The 16,738-nt window shown below is 41.3% G+C and overlaps 1 protein-coding gene across 5 annotated transcripts in view; it reads right to left on the bottom strand.

The window, feature by feature from the left end:
* ptprt (protein tyrosine phosphatase receptor type T) overlaps positions 1 to 16,738 on the bottom strand; it is a 1,512,449-nt gene that overhangs the window by 152,224 nt on the left and 1,343,487 nt on the right. For all 5 annotated transcript variants that reach the window (XM_073061878.1, XM_073061879.1, XM_073061880.1 and 2 more), the window contains 2 exons: positions 15,470 to 15,579; positions 1,880 to 1,915 (listed from right to left, as the gene is read on the bottom strand). In XM_073061878.1, the coding sequence (XP_072917979.1) occupies positions 1,880 to 1,915; positions 15,470 to 15,579 (146 nt within the window). The remainder of the gene's footprint in view (positions 1 to 1,879; positions 1,916 to 15,469; positions 15,580 to 16,738) is intronic.

Genomic DNA, 16,738 nt, shown 5'->3' with positions numbered 1-16,738 from the left:
GAAAGTGCGTTATGTATTGAAAAGTCCAGATAGAGTGGATGCGTAGTAGAGAGCATTTAAACAAGCTGCATCTCTGCATGGTACAGAACCTGCACCGTGGTAGTCAGGAAGGCTCTGGAACGGTAGGTAAAACGGCCCAATTTCATCACCAGCACTCGCCCACCTGCCATCAAGGACACATATACAGAAAGGTGCTAGAAAAGGGTCAGTAATATCAGGAAAGATCTCACCCTCCCTGCTCATGGACTGCTAGTCCCACTCCCATTGGGGAGGAGGCTATGTGGCATCCGTGCAGACTCCAAAACAGCTACTTTCCCCAAGCAGTAAGGATGATCAACAACTCCACCCACTAACCCACCCCTCGACAACCCCCACCACGACTACCTTATTACCTCCTGTCAGCTATCTCGTGTATGGGCACTCCTGTGCCTAGGGTCGATATGGATGCACAATCAATATATGTATATAAGCTATCTTATGTGTTTATATTTATTGTGTTTTTTTCTTATTGTGTTCTTTATCTTATTGTTATTTTGCTGCATTGGATCTGGGGTAACAACTGTTTTGTTCTCCTTTACTCTTGCTTTCTAGAAATGGCATTAAACAATCTTGAATCTTGAAGTCTTATGGTTATCCTATAATGTAAGCAAATGGGGAAACTATGAAGAACGGCACAACATGGAAGCAAATTAACTCCAAACAATGAATCTCTGCCTTCTCTCAGAATGACAACATCTAACATTGCAGCTGTACCATTTGTTTGGTACCCTTGCTTTGACCTGCCGTCCCTGGGCTGAAGGTTCAACATACGCAGAGTTGTTGAGCAGCTTGGATCTACATTTATTGGAAATTAGTTGAAAGAGACTGAATAAAAATACGTAAGATTCTGAGGGACACTGATAAGGCAGATGCTGAGGTACTTTCCCCTACTAGAGGTAACAAGAGGCATTCAGAACTATTTTCACAATAGGCAGTAACCTATTTCAAATGGAAGGGAGGAAACATTTCTTTGCAGAGCCTTGTGAATCATTGGAATTCTCTACCCAAGATGGCACACACACAGTTAGACAATGAAGGGGTCAAAGGATAAGGAGAGAGAGATGGAAGAGAGTTCATGAGAGGAAGATTGGATCAGCTATAATCTTAAAGAATGATATTTGGGACTGAGTGGCCTATTCCTTAAGTTCCTAAGGGTGTAAGAGGATATTCGCCAAAGGAATTGCTCCTAACTGGTACAGCTGGCAGAAGGACAAATGCTGAAAGCCTTTCATAACATTATCAGTATACTACTGGTAGGCAATCAATGCTCTTGCAGAATGGGGCCTTGGGGTCTTGCAAAAGTCATACTTAGGTATCTGCATACATTTATTAAATGAGTAAGGACTTCTGCAGCATCCAAAGCAAAGCTGCTGTTGCGTTCTATTTCACCCCAGTTGTTCGACGTTTCAACAGATTTAAGAGTCAAGAGCAAAATGTGTTCCTGAGTCCAGTTTACAAATAGCCCTTCAATATCCTTTTTTTCCAATTCTAAATTCAATCTGTTCATGGGAAATGTATCAGAGAGTTATGCCTCATCATATATCAGAATGAAATGGGTTCCTGTTTTATTTTCACCTGTCTCTGTGATCGTTGGAATGACAAATGTTAAAAATGAAACCAAATAAATTTTCAGTAGACACCATAAAAGACTTTCACACTGCCAGATGAGAAAATGTAGGTTTATATAACAAACTGAAGTTAGCTTTGTTATAGTTTGCTCGTACCCTACCTTTGAAATTATTTTCCATTTCTTTGCTGGCAAATAATAATCACAACAATGATGAGTCATGTTCAGCATATAACTATAAAGCACACATTACGTAACTCAGGAGTACCTTACCTAATACTGCACTGGGTGTGACTTGTTCTGCTGATACTGTAATCCACCAATCCATTGAGAAGCCAGAATTGTTTAAGGAAAGAACAGAGAAAGAAGGTAGTTGTTTAGAAATGCACAATTAGGCATTGTACTTGAGTTACTTCAACAAATGTCAGTCAACAACATAAGTACACAAGAAATAGGAGAGGAGCAGGCCAACTGGCTCAACACAAAATGAGAAATACTTTTATTTCCGTCAGCATACACTCAGTGGCCATATTATGCTTGTCTGTTATTAACACCTGCCTGTCCGTGCAAGCATTGAATCAGCCAATCATGTGGTAGCAACTCAATATATAAAGCATACAGACATGGTCAAGAGGTTCAGACCAAACATCAGAATGGCGAAGAAATGTGGTCTAAGTGACTTTGACCGTGGAATACTTGTTGGTGCCAGATGGGGTGGTTTGAGTATCTGAGAACTGTTGATTTCCTGGGATTTTCACATACAGCAGTCTCCAGAGTTTACAGATAATGGTGCAAAAACAAAAACACAGAGTGAGTGGCAGTTCTGTGGGCAAAAATGCCTTGTAAATGAGAGAGGTCAGAGGAGAATGGACAAACTGTTTAAAGCTGATAGGAAGGTGAAAGTAACTCAAATAAAAACACAAAAATCTGGAGGAACTCAGCAGATCAGGCAAAATCTATGGAAACGAATAAAGAGTCAATGTTTCAGGCTGAGGCCTTTGAAGTAATTCAGATAATTACTAGTTACAACAGTGGTGTGCAGAAGAACATTGTACGTTGAACATTGAACATTGATATGGATGGACAACAACAGCAGAAGACTGTGAGTATACACTCTGCGTTCTCTTTACCAGGTACAGGTGATACTTAAAGTGGCTTCTGAGTGTAATTCTGAAAGTAAATGAAAGTGCTTCATATATTTTTTGTTCTGAGAAATATGTTTAAACTCTATTTTGTCTGAAATCATTATGAAAAAACAAAACACCGGCTGAATATCCAACAGGAATACTGGGACAGGGCCTCAAAGCTACAGCTGCATATGCATATCATTTTAAAAAATAATCATCAACCTGAAAATTTCATTCTGATTTTGCTTCTGACCTTCTGAGAAATTCCAGTGATTTCTGGCTTTATTTAAATTTGCAGCATTTGCAGTTTTTTTGCATTCCAGTTACCTGAGGAAAACTTGTCTTGTGTGGACTCGGGGCTGTGAATTATCAAGCAGTTCTATTGAGACTTGTACCTTTGTAATAATACAAGGAATTGTGTTCCAAATTGTCAGTGCACATTTCTAGAGTCATTTCTGTTTAGACTAATGGATTAGATTAGATTAGATTCAAATTTATTGTCATTGTGCCGAGTATAGATACAAAGTCAATAAAATGCAATTAGCATCTAACCAGAAGTGCAAAAGAGTAGCGTTGTTTACAAAATAACTGTGAATAAAAAGTAAGTGCTACAGCACACAGATATAAAAGTACTGAGACAGTACAATATGGGTGCCAATACTGCTTAGCGCTGTGATGTGAGGTTCAGCAGGGTCACAGCCTCAGGGAAGAAGCTCTTCCTGAGCCTGCTGGTGTGGGAGCGGAGGCTCCTGTAGTGCCTACCAGATGGGAGGAGAGTAAAAAGTCCATGGTTAGGGTGGGATGCAATCTTGATAATGCTTTTCGTCCTGCCCAGGCAGTGTCTATGGTAAATGTTCTCAATGGTGGTCAATTGGGTGCTGAAAATACGCTGGGCAGTTTTCACCTCCCGCTGGAGTTCTTTGCGGTCCGATATGGGACAATTGCCATACCACACTGAGATACAGTTGGTGAGTATGCTCTCAATGGTACAGCGGTAAAAGTCCGTCAGTATCTTGGGACAGAGGTGAGCTTTCCTGATGCTCCACAGGAAATAAAGGTGCTGTTGTGCCTTTTTTATCAGGATGGAGTTCAGGGACCAGGTGAGATCCTCGGAAATGTGGACATCAAGGAACTTGAAGCTTGATACATGCTCCACTACAGTTCCATTGATGTAGATGGGGACATGAGTGTGGCTCCTAGCATGACTGAAGTCCACAATGATCTCCTTGGTCTTCTGGGTGTTAAGGGCCAGGTTGTTGTCGGCACACCACATGGCCTCGTGCTGGACCTCATCCCTGTAGGCAGTCTCATCATCCCCTCTGATCAGGTCAACTACAGTGGTATCGTCTGCGAACTTGATTATGGAGTTAGAACCATGTACAGGAACGCAGTCATAGGTGAAGAGGGAATACAGAAGAGGGCTCAGCACACAGCCTTGAGGCACGCCAGTGTTCAGAGGGAGAGTGGTGGAAGAGAGGTTGTCTAACTTAACAGATTGGGGTCTGTTAGTCAGAAAGTCCAAAGTCCAATTGCAGAGGGATGGGCTGATACCAAGCTGGTGAAGTTTGGCGATCAGTTTGGAGGGGATCACAGTATTGAAAGCCGAACTAAAGTCATGAACAGCATGGGGCTGTCCAGGTGGGTCAGCAATGGAGAACCTGGAAGAAAAATGAAGGTTCTCATACAACCTAATAATAAGCACAAAAGATTCTACAGATGCTGGACAACTTGAGCAACACACACAAATGCTTGAGGAACTCAGAAGGTCAGGTAGATTCTACGAAGTGAGGTAAAACTTGCCATTTAGGCCAAGACCCATGAAGTCCTGATGAACGGTCTCAGTCTGAAGTGGCAACAGGTAGACAAACAATCAATGTACAAAAGATAACAAATTGCGTAAGTACACAAAAGAAAAAAAAAGTAATAAACATTGAGAACATGAGATGATGAGTTCTTGAAAGTGAGTACATAGGCTGTGGAACCAGTTCAGTGCTGCGGTGAGTGAAGTTATCTATTCTGGTTCAGGATTCTAATGGTTGAGGGGTAATAACTGTTTCTGAACCTGGTGTTGTGGGACCTAATGCTCCCATATTTCCTTCCTGATGGTGACAGTGAGAAGACAGCATGGCCTGGATGGCTGGGGTCTTTGATGATGGAATTCAGTGTCAGTGATAATAAACCTAATTCTGATTGTGAACAATCAATATTTTATTCCTGTGGGACCATAAGAACAAGAATATTTCTCTAAGTCCCACAGTCACTGTATGATCATCTTTCCTTCAGAACTACAAACATCATAAGAGTCATAGAAAAGTACAGCACGGAAACAGGCCCTTCAGCCCATTTAGTTCATGCTGAACCATTGAAACTGCCTATTCCCATCGACCTTCACTGGGACCATTGCACTCCATATCCCTAACATCTCTGTACCTATCCAAACTTCTCTTAAACTTTGAAATTGAGCTCACATGCACCACTTGTGCTGGCAGCTCAATCCACACTCTCACAACCCTCTCAGTAAAGATGTTTCACTTTAAACTTTTCACCTTTCACCCTTAACCCATGACCTCTGCTTGTAGTCCCACCTAACCTCAGTGGAAAAACCCTGTTTGCATTTAGCCTATCTATACCCCCCATAATTTTGTACACCTCTATCAAATTTCCTCGCAGCTTCTTCCTCCTGAGCACGTCTGCCACCCCTACCACATCTATCAACCCCCAGCTCCGATATCCAGGTCATATTCCAAAACGATTCCATATTGCGCCTGAATTTGCCTCAGATTCTCTATTCACTGTGCATCTGATCAAATGTCAAATCACCCTCACAGTACTAATACAATTTACTTCCCTGGTAAACATTATTCATATTCATGGAGTGGATGTGGGCACTTGAGTTAGACTTCAGATGTGATGACCTGGGCATGGTGTGGTACTCAGGAAATGGTAGCCTGGCACTGTCTCACTGAGACCACCATTTCCCAGTCAAGGGCAAGTGGCTGAAGAAAGAGAGATATCGGGCTGCACTCTACTATTTATCCCCTTGAGAAAATGCTATGAAACTCTGCCCAGGGCAGACCACCATGTTAAGCATAAGTCTGCTTGGCCTTGACATCCACATCTGCTCACTGAAATACACATCAGAAAAGAGGTAGAGGTCAGATGTCCATGCATCTGACCTCCTGCTCCATCAATGGACCCAGCGCCGACTCTGCAGCTGGAGAACTGATGTGAGCTAATAGGCTGTGAATGAGGCTGTCAACCTTGATAGAAAAGCTGCTGTCTTTTGTTTAGTCTTAACATAATTTAATTAACCCATCATTTAAATGCTTCTGTAAAGTTAATATTTTGTTTAATATTTTTAATTATTTCAATCCTTTTGAAATGTTTTAAATGAATACCAGAGGCATTTAAGAACAGTCCAAAGGACTTTGGCAGCAGGGAACTGTCAACAGGTCATTAGAACAGCCTAGGAGAAAAATGAAAGCAAACTGTAAGAATTCTTGCAGGCACACAAAAAGGAAAGATCAGTGAGGGCAAGTGTGTGCCTCTGATAGACAAAGAAACAGGAATTCATAATGGGGATTAAGAAAACAGCAGAGCAATTAAGCAATTACTTTGCATCTGTTTTCATGGATGGAGAGACAAAATCTGACGGATATATCAGAGAACAAGGGTTGAGAAAATTAGAAATATAATGAAATATATATTAATTGAATGTTGGGATCTAGGCCCACAGATCCTTGAAAACGGTCACACATGCTGATGAGGTGGTAAAGAAAAGATATTGTATGCCCTCATTAGTTGAGACACTGAGGCCAAGCAACAGAAATAGATTTTGCAGTTAAAAAAAATAATTTGCAGTATTGGATTTAGTTCTGGTTGCCCCATTTGAGGAAGGATGTCAAGGCTGAAATTTTCAGGTTTGCTGATGTCACATGAGATCAAGTCATATGAGATCATGAGTATGGAGAAGGATATAGAGACTTCAAGGAAATGGACAAGTTGATTGAGTGTATGAGACTACAAGACAAAGTCAAAGTCCTGTCCCAAGCCTTTGTGGCTCATCAGGCCAGTGCTTATGCTGGTTTCTGTGGCATGAAGCAACTGAGAGTACGAGACTTCCCCACCCCCCCCACCTCGGATAAGTCGCCAGTCTATCATGAAGTTGACCCCCCCCAGCATTTTTTTGCCAGTACCCAGTTTTCATCTGGGTAGACTGGAGCATTGTGTGGTTAAGTGCCTTGCTCAAGGACAATACACTGCCTCGGCTGGGCTTGAACTCACGACCTTCAGGTCGCTAGTCGAACTCCCTAACCACTTGGCCATGCACCGCACTACAGGATGGAATAATATGTGGAAAAGTCCAAATCATCCAGTTTGTTGAGGATTCCAGAAAAAACAGAACATTTGTTAAATAGTGGAAGACAAGGTGGTGTTGAAGTTCAAAGAGACCTAGGTGTGTTTGTCCTGTCCCCTGAAGGCAGCAGGCCCTGGGGTTGGAGGGTGTGTGTGTGTGTGTGTGTGTGTGTGTGTGTGTGTGTGTGTGTGTGTGTGTGTGTGTGTGTGTGTGTGTGTGTGTGTGTGTGTGTGTGTGTGTGTGTGTGTGTGTGTGTGTGTGTGTGGTATAAACAGGGCTTGCTTTACTATTGTTTTGCTGCTGTTGTTCCATTGTTGTTGTGGTTATTGTTGCTTGGTTCTGCTCCCATTTCCTGTTTTTGTCTGAAATCACATGACCTGTTGGCGAAGTGGTGCTCACAGCCTGCGCCCCACTTTGGTTTGCGGGATGACTGTAGTGTGTAGGCCTAGAGGATGATAGGAGACCCACAAGCACGAAAAGTGGCAGATCAGATGGAGAATGATCAACGCCAATGTTATATATTCCTATGCCATCTATTTTAATCCTCCACAGCCTTGCATTGTAGAAGAATTCTCCTGTTACGATTGTGAACTTGTCATCCAATAACATCCATTATTTACGCATATATTCCAGTCTTTTCAGAATTCAACTTCTGTTGCATCATCAAACACAGAGCTGCGCAATGAAGTAGCTTTATGCAATTGATACTTAAACCTTATTCAATTTTAGACTAAAAACAAAATCTTTATCAAAATAAGATGAGACACATGAACCGTGGTCTATTTGCTGACTGTGTCAAAGGGCAGATGACCTGATAGACATATTATGACAATATTCTAGGGTAGTACCTATTTACTCCTGTCTTCACAGTCGAGCAACATGATTGAAAAGGGTGTTCCTTCTAACTCCATTTTATTGCGTGCATTTGTTAAATCAACTATCTTATCCTCCTAAACTAAATTTTTCCACACTTATATACCTATTTGATATTTAGCCTAATTTCAACGTGAAACTTGCCACAAAGCAACTTGTTTGAGAATTTCTATGCAGAGGGGGTTAAAACCAGATTAATGAGATTTTTTTAGTTACCATTCCTTTATCTACTTATTTTTTCAATGAATTAAACACAAAATATTATAAAACTATTTGCAAGTGCTTTAGTGGAGATATCTCAAATCATGATATTAGAGGAATAGGCCATTCTTTTCATATTTTACTAGGAATAAAGAGAAGTAAAAATACAGGCTATTGCCTTAAGAAATTGAGAGAAGAAGTGACACATTACCTACAAGGCATAGATGCAAGGTAACAGATGCATGGTGTAGACCTTGTAAAAAGGGTGGTTCATAATCTACACCTGCCGCAAGATACTTCATTGCCCTGCATTTACCTTATTTGTATCTGTCAGGATGAACTTGCCTTCAGCAAGAATTTCACATCACCAGAGCCTTGCACAACATAATTTAGCCATGCAGGTGGCCAAAGAAAACTCCCCTCCTGAAACAGACAGTGAAACTTTTGATGGATTGCAAAGTCTCACCTTCAGCTTTATTGTCTGTCAAGGGTTTTGAGTTTTTTCAATGCTTCTAAATAGCCCTGACATTTAAAGATTTAAAAATCAAATAAAACCCCCCCAAAAAACTTAAAAGCACTTAAAACAAATTTTAACTGTTCTAAAAAAAACCACGAAAGCAAGTTCAAATGATTTTAACATGTCATCTGGAGTACTTCCTAACCTTTCTTACTTGTAGATACATCTCTACAGAAATAAATGAACCAAGGGATCCTGCAAGAGGATTTGCCTGGTGATGATTCGTGAAAAGGTTCCAAAGCAACTGTTTCACATGGCACAGCTGGATTCTATAAGGAATTGTCTAGGATGTTTGGGACTTCCGTTTTTACACAGAAGCACCAATCTTGGTGGTACCTTTGTTGAAAAATGGCTGCTATTCTGGGCAGAACTGCAGGCATTTACCTGTAAATGGTAACAGTTTTTACCTGGATCAGAAATTCTCTCTGTCTAAAGTTTGGAAATTGTGGTTTTTTATATATATAACAGTTTTAATTTCATGATCCACAGAATGCTGTAGGAACTCAGCAAGCCAGGCAGCATCTATGGAAAAGTGTACAGTTGCCGTTTTTAGCCAAGATTCGATCCTGATGAAGGATCAGAGGGATTGTGGGTCCCAGTCCATAGGACCCTCAAAGCTGCTGTGCAGGTTGACTCTATAGTTAAAAAGGCATACGGTGCATTGGTTTTCATCAACTGTGGAACTGAGTTTAAGAGCCGAGAGGTAAAGTTACAGCTGTATAGGACCCTGGTCAGAGCCCCACTTGGAGTACTGTGCTCAGTTCTGGTCGCCCCACTACAGGAAGGATGTAGAAGCCATAGAAAGGGAGCAGAGGAGATTTACAAGGATGTTGCCTGGATTGGGGAGCATACCTTATGAGAATAGGTTGATTGAACTTGGCTTTTTCTCTTTGGAGTGGCATAGGATGAGAGGTGGCCTGATAGAGGTCTATAAGATGGTGAGAGGCATTGATCATGTGGATGGTCAGAGACTTTTTCCCTGGGCTGAAGTGGCTAACATGAGAGGGTAGAGTTTTAAGGTGCTTGTTAGAAGGTACAGAGGAGATGTCAGGGGTAAGTTTTTTTTCACACAGAGAGTGGTAAATGCATGGAATGGGCTGTTGGCAATGGTGGTGGAGGCGGATACGATAGGGTCTTTTAAGAGACTTTTGGATAGGTGCATAGAGCTTAGAAAAATAGAGGGCTATGGGTTACCCTAGGTAATTTCTAAAGTACGTGCGTGCTCGGCACAGCATTGTGGGCTGAAGGGCCTGTATTGTGCTGTAGGTTTTCTATGTTTCTATGTTTTTTTATTTGAATAGGTTTTGATTGTAATTTAGCATGGTGTATTTGTATCTTAAGTAAGTCAATAAATAACTGAAAAACTGAGAATGATAAGCTTATGTTTGGCATTGGTATTGAGAAATACAGAGTTACAGTATAGGCCAAGAATGGTTTAATTTAAAGGCTAAAATGTATGAGTACTTTGCAGCCAAAGAAGACAAATGAATGGCTATTGACAAACTTGTAAAAATGGTAAATATCACAGACAAAAGCAGGTACGACAACAAGAAGGGCCAATCAATGGTGGAGTCAAGAACCAAGAAAGCTGTACAGGATGAAAGCCTTGGAAGGTCGCAAGCCCAGCTGTGAAAGGAGGTTTGGGCATGGGTGACAGAAACACCAACAGAAGCTCCAAAGACCTCATTCCTGGGAGAGGAAAGATCTTCACCTAGCTGACACAGGAAGTTGTGTGGTGAAAGCTGCAAGTCCATGGATGCCACAGGGCCAATCAACCTTCTATCGTCCCGGAAGAGAGGTTGCCCAAACAACACCTGGCGACGCAATCTTGAAGCTGACACCAAGAACACAGGTAACTTGAAAGACGGGCCCAAGGCAGAGGACTGTAGCGAGCTGTTGCTTGTGGTTAATGCCCCAGTGTGGTGATGGGTTAGCTAACTAACTAGCCAAGAAAGTCTTCCAAAATAAAATAAAATGTCCTTCTTCATAAAAGTAAGAGAAGAATGTGCATGGAAGCTGAGCTTCAGCATTGTTAATCTGTGTTACCTGTCATAAAGACAACTAGAGCCAGATCTAGATCCCAGACAGAACCAGTGGGAATATAGATTATGTTACTTCTCTGCCTTCATTTTAGGTTCATAGGCAGCTTTCAAGTTAGCTTTCTGCTTATATACCCATGAATCAATTGAGGGACGCCCATTTTGCAAGAAACAAGCAACACCCAAACACTAATCATTAAAGACACCGACCGTGGAACGGTTAACATTTTCCTGCACCACTATTTTCCCAAGATGCAAGATCTCAAAGATCCACACACAAAATGCTGGAGGAACCCAGCACCTCAGGCAGCATCTATGGAAAAAAGTAAACAGTCGACATTTCAGGCCAAGACCCTTCTTCAGGACTGAGAAGGAAGGGGGAAGATGCCAAAGTATAAAGGTGGGGAGAGGGGAAGGAGACCAGCTGAAATGATAGATGAAGCCGGGTGGTTGGGAATGGTCAAGGTCTGAAGGAGAAAGAATCTGATAGAAGAGGTGATTGGAACATAGGGAAGGGGAAGGTGGAGGGGACCCAGGGTGAAATATTAGCCAAGTGAGAAGTAGTGAAAGGTCAGAGTGGGGAAGGGGAGGGTGAAATAGTTCACCAGGAGGAGGAATCTGGTTGGAGGTACCCGGATGGAATATAGGGTGTTGCTCCTCCACTCTGAGGGTGATCTCATCTTGGCACAACAGCAGGCCCTGGATTGACATGTCTGAATGGGAATTGGAATTAAAGTGTTTGGCTACTGAGATATCCTGCTTATGGTAGACGGTGCAGAAGTGGCCTCCATTTTACAATGGATCTCACCTACGTAGCAGTGGACACAATAGATGATCCCAACAGATTCACAGGTGATGTGTTGCCTCACCTGGAAGGACTGTTTGGGGCCCTGAATGAAGGTGAGGCAGGTGGTGCAGAGGCAGGTGTAGCACTGGGACTGTTTGCACGGATAAGTGCCTGGAGGGAGATTAGTCAAGAGGGACAAATGGACAAGGGAATTGCAGAGGGAGCAATCCCTGTGGAAAGCAGAGGGGGAGGTCAAGATATGTTTAATTGTAGGATCCCTTTGGAGATGGTGGAAGTAGCAGAGAATGATGTGTTTCATTCAGGGGCTGATGGGGTGGTAGGTAAGGACAGGAGGAGTCTATCACTAATATGGTGGCGGGAAGATTGGGTGAACATGGATATTTGGGAGCTGGAGAAGATGTGAGTGAGGGAAGTATCAATAGTAGAGGGAGGGAGCCCCTGTTCTTTAAATAAGGAGGATATCTTTGATGTTCTTGAATGGATAACCACATCCTGGGAATAGACGCAGCAGAGGCAAAGATACCAAGAAAATGGAACAGCATTTTTACAGGAGATAGGATAGAAGGAGTATAGTCAAGATAACCATGGAAATTCATCAGTTTATAAAAGATTGTCTCCAGAGATGGAGACAGAGAGATCAAAAAAAGGGGAGGGAGGTGTCAGAAATGGACCAAGTGAATTTAATGGCAGAGTGGAAGTCAGAGGCAAAATTGACAAGCTCAGCTTGTGTTCATGAAGCAGTGCCAATGCAGTCATCAATGTAGTGGAGGAAGAGTTGTGGAATAAAAGCTTGCCAATCTCAAAGATTGCAGCCACCCACTGCTAGCACTCTCCTCACCTGCCTCTGTCAACGTGTTCAATATAGGAACAGACATGAATCATTCTGGATGTCAAACTACTTTTGTCTAAGATTAGATCAATGCTGATTGGTATCTTAAATCAATCCTGAAATCTCAATTACACATCCCTCATCATTCTTGTCTAACAAAATATAAACCTCAGTTTTTTTACGTTTTCTATCCAAGTTGGGTGGCGGGGGTGGGGGGGGGGGGAGATATGCCTCTATCAAAGACGGTGTAAGGTGCCCTTCCCTCCTCTAGCCTGCAGGTTACCCTTGGGCAAGGTGTAGCACCTGCTTGACTCCACCCGCCCGCCCCCCACCCAATTAGGGTCAGGTGAAGCCATGGGAGCAAGTGGTGGATGGTTCTATGAGCAGCCACTGCATATCTCAAGTCCTGGCTATGTGACCACTAACATCAGGCAGAAAATCTTTGAACAGTATTGATAATGGCTGGGTCACCTGTCTTGTAAAGACACAGCCCAGAAGAAGGCAATAGCAAACTACTTCAATAGAAAAATTTGCCAAGAAGCCTCATAGTCATGGAAAGACCATGACTGCCTTTGTGGTACGACATGGTACATAATGAATGATCCATTCCAGGGGCACGGTGTAAGAGATCTCAGCCAAGAGATGACTGGCATAATCAGTCTTATCCCATTCATTTGATGATTTTCAAAGTTCAAAGTAAATTTATTATTAAAGCACATACAGTTGGCCCTCCTTATCCGTGAGAGATTGGTTCCGGGATCCCTCGCAGATACCAAAAAACACGGATGCTCAAGTCCCTTATTTGACCTGTCTCAGTGCAGTGGACTTTAGGACCCAGCAGAACCCCGGACCTTATTTATCCTGTCTCAGTGCAGTGGTCTTCAGGACCCGGCGGAGCTCTGAATCTGCAGTGTTTCTGTTCACGAAAATAATCACGATTGAAAATAAAGTGGAAATAAAAGTGATCGGAATGAAGTGAAACACCATCAGTCATTGGAAAAGCATTAGGCTACAGTCGGTCAATGACTGGAACAATTTTAAAGGATAAAGTGAGAAAGGCCCTGCCCCGATGAAAGCTACAATTATTACTAAGCAATGCAGTGGTTTAATTATTGAAATACATACGTTTCTTAAGTGTTTTATATGCATAGAAAGGTAAAATATATTCTATATACTAAGAAAAACGTCTGACTAAATGACCCTAAATAATACCGGATGTACCTGCTCTGACTTAGTAAGAGAACTTAAGGTTTTTTCGATCTCGATGCACGATAACCCACGCACATCCTCCCGTATACTTTAAATCATCTCTAGATTACTTATAATACCTAATACAATGTAAATGCCATGTAAGTAGTTGCTATACTGCATTGTTTAGGGAATAATGACAAGAAAAAAAATCTATACATGCTCGAACAACAAGTGCTGGAAGAGCACTTCTGGGTTTTCTCGATTCGCGGTTGGTTGAATTTGTGCATGCGGAACTCACGGATAAGGTGGGCCAACTGTAAATGTCACCATATTCAACCCCGAGATTCATTTTCTTGTGGGCATACTCAATAAATTCATAATAGAATAATAACCATAACAGAATCAATGAAAGACTGCAACAACTTGGGCAATCAACCAGTGTGCAAAAGACAACAAACTGTGCAAATACAAACAGAAATAAATAATAATTATAAATAAATAAGCACTAAATATCGAGGATATGAGATGAAGAGTCCTTGAAAGTGAGTCCATAGGTTGTGGGAAATTTTCAACAATGGGGCAAGCGAAGCTGAGTGAAGTTAACCCCTCCGGTTCAAGAAGCTGATGGTTGAGGAGTAATAACTGTTTCTGAACCTGGTGCTGTGAGTCCTGAGGCTCCTGTGTCTTTTTTCTGAAGGCAGTTGCAAGAAGAGAGCATGTCCTGGGTGGTGAGGGTCCTTGATGATGGATGCTGCTTTCCTGCAACAACACTTTGTGTAGATGTGCTCAATGGTGGGGAAGGCTTTACTCGTGATGGACTGGGCAGTATCCACTACATTTTATAAGATTTTACATTCAAGGACATTGGTGTTTCCATATCAGGCTGTGATGAAGCCAGTCAATATGCTCTCTACCACACATCTATGGAAGTTTGTCAAAGTTTTAGTGATTATCTTAGTTTTAATTCTCTTTATATTTATTATTATTCTCTACATATTGAACTATTTTAATGCAAGTTTAATAATTTGTATATAATTTTTATTGTACTTCACCATTTAAATCAATTTGAACATTATCCAAGGCTGATTCAAGGCCTATTCTGAACAGGCTTGACAACCAGACCTTGTGTTTGATTAATACAAATGGCAAGTTTAGCCAAAAGAAAAATACAGTGGATGAGTCAAATTGAACACAATCTGATCCATCATTTGCACTTTCATGTGATCTCCATTATTCTTCTTCAAAAAATGACTGAAAAACATATTATCATGTGATTTAGGCTTAACAAACAAGCAGATTAATTAATTGATAAGTGAGTAAGTAACCAGCAGCATGGTGTAGTGTATGTTGTATTCCTATTTAAACTTATCAATATCTTGAGCTAACAGAAAATAATAGAACAGTCAGAAGCCTAGAGCTGAACCATAATATCACTTAAGCAGCAGTCTATGTTTGTTTTCACCTGCCAGGCTAAGAAGGGGATTTCTGAAACAACCAAGGTCCAAGGAAATTTAAGTGACGGTAATAATTGCAATTAAATTATAAAACAAGCATCTTTTATTTGCCCAAATCACAATGAGTTGCTTGTCTTTGAGTTGAATGGCTTGCCTCACCTGCAATGGTAGTTGACTTGAAATTAACATAAAAATAGATCGACATTTTTTTGGAACGTGAGTCTGTTTTTATTAAATCTCTTTGGGCAGAATTATGGAAGCTAATATGATTCCTATATTTTAAACAAGAACGCTTGGGTGTTTCAGTGTACAGACAAAAGCAAAAATGTTCAGAAATTAATGTCATGTGACTTTTCAAAATGAGAATTAGGTTGTGTTGAAGATACAATATCGCCTCAAAATCTTCTTAGCTTTTCCCATTGATGGATGAAAATGAATTCTTGTGGTGTTTTCATGTTAGCACTTACGTGTTTCATCTCTCTCATGCTTGTTACACCCCTTGTCTGTCGCTGTTACCACAGGCTCCATTTCCCGCTGGGTTCCACTCTGGGTCTCCTTCTGTTTCTTTGCCAGTTTCCTTTGGATATGCAGAGAAATAAAGACTGTTCAGCACTTTGAAAGTGACTTTATCAAACAATCACCTTATCAAACAATATTTGCTGATAGCAAGAATTATATTAACTACAGGAAGGAATTATCACTACATAAAAGAACTTATTTAAATCTGAAACTGCAGGTGATTTTTTTCTTTGAGGACCAACAACTAAGTATGTATATCTGATAGGACTAGAATAACTAAAGTATTCTATTGTCAATCTTTTAGGCTGGCAAATTTCTTCAGACGTACTGTGGAGAGCACTCTAACCAGCTGCATCACTGTCTGGTATGGTGGAGGGAGGGGGGCAGGGGGCACTGCATGTGATCAAAATAAGCTGCAGAAAGTTGTGAACTCAGTCAGTTCCCTCACAGGCATAAGTCTCCCCAACATTTAGGACAACTTCAAAGAGCGATGCCTCAAAAAGGCGGCGTCCATCATTAAGGACATGCCCTCTTCTGATCGCTACCATCAAGAAGGAGGTACAGGAGTCTGAAGACCCACAGTCAGTGATTTCCTTCTGCTATCAGACTTTTGAATGGACATTGAACCCATTGACGCTACCTCACTACTTTTTATTCACACTACTTATTTAATTTAAATATTTTATATAACATATTAAACCTGATTTTGATTCTGAGTCTCCCAATTGATAAAATAACTTTAAAAGAGGTGAATGGTTAAGTCACCACAAACTCCATCTTTCTGAATGATTATTCTCTGTATTTGGCTGAAATGCAGCATTAAATTTTTTTTGACACTATCTCATGGAAAATATCAAATATCTGCTGGTTTATATTTTTAGGGCTTTCAGCTGTGGGAAGATTCTGTAAAAATTGCCTGGCACATCATGGGGACTGAACTGGGGGCTTGACTTAGGAAATTCAAGCATACCTTTCTTCCTTCTCAGAGATTAGTTGGTTTTGTTGAGATCCTACATTTTCACAGTGGGGAATAATTGGTTGAACACTTTTGTACATAACCATTTTACCACAAAAATGGTTACGTACAAAAGGAAGCTGGGTCAGCAAATTTGTGGATGACACCAAGATTGTGGGTGAACAAGGAGGAAGGCTAGCAAAGCTTGCAACAAGATCTGGGCCAGCTGGTAAAATTAGCTGAAAAATGGCAGATGGAATTT

Source organism: Hemitrygon akajei, chromosome 11 (assembly GCF_048418815.1).
Source record: "Hemitrygon akajei chromosome 11, sHemAka1.3, whole genome shotgun sequence".
Classification (NCBI taxonomy): domain Eukaryota; kingdom Metazoa; phylum Chordata; class Chondrichthyes; order Myliobatiformes; family Dasyatidae; genus Hemitrygon; species Hemitrygon akajei.
Note: the sequence above shows the minus strand (reverse complement) of the source record. Positions and strands in the feature narration are given on the sequence as shown.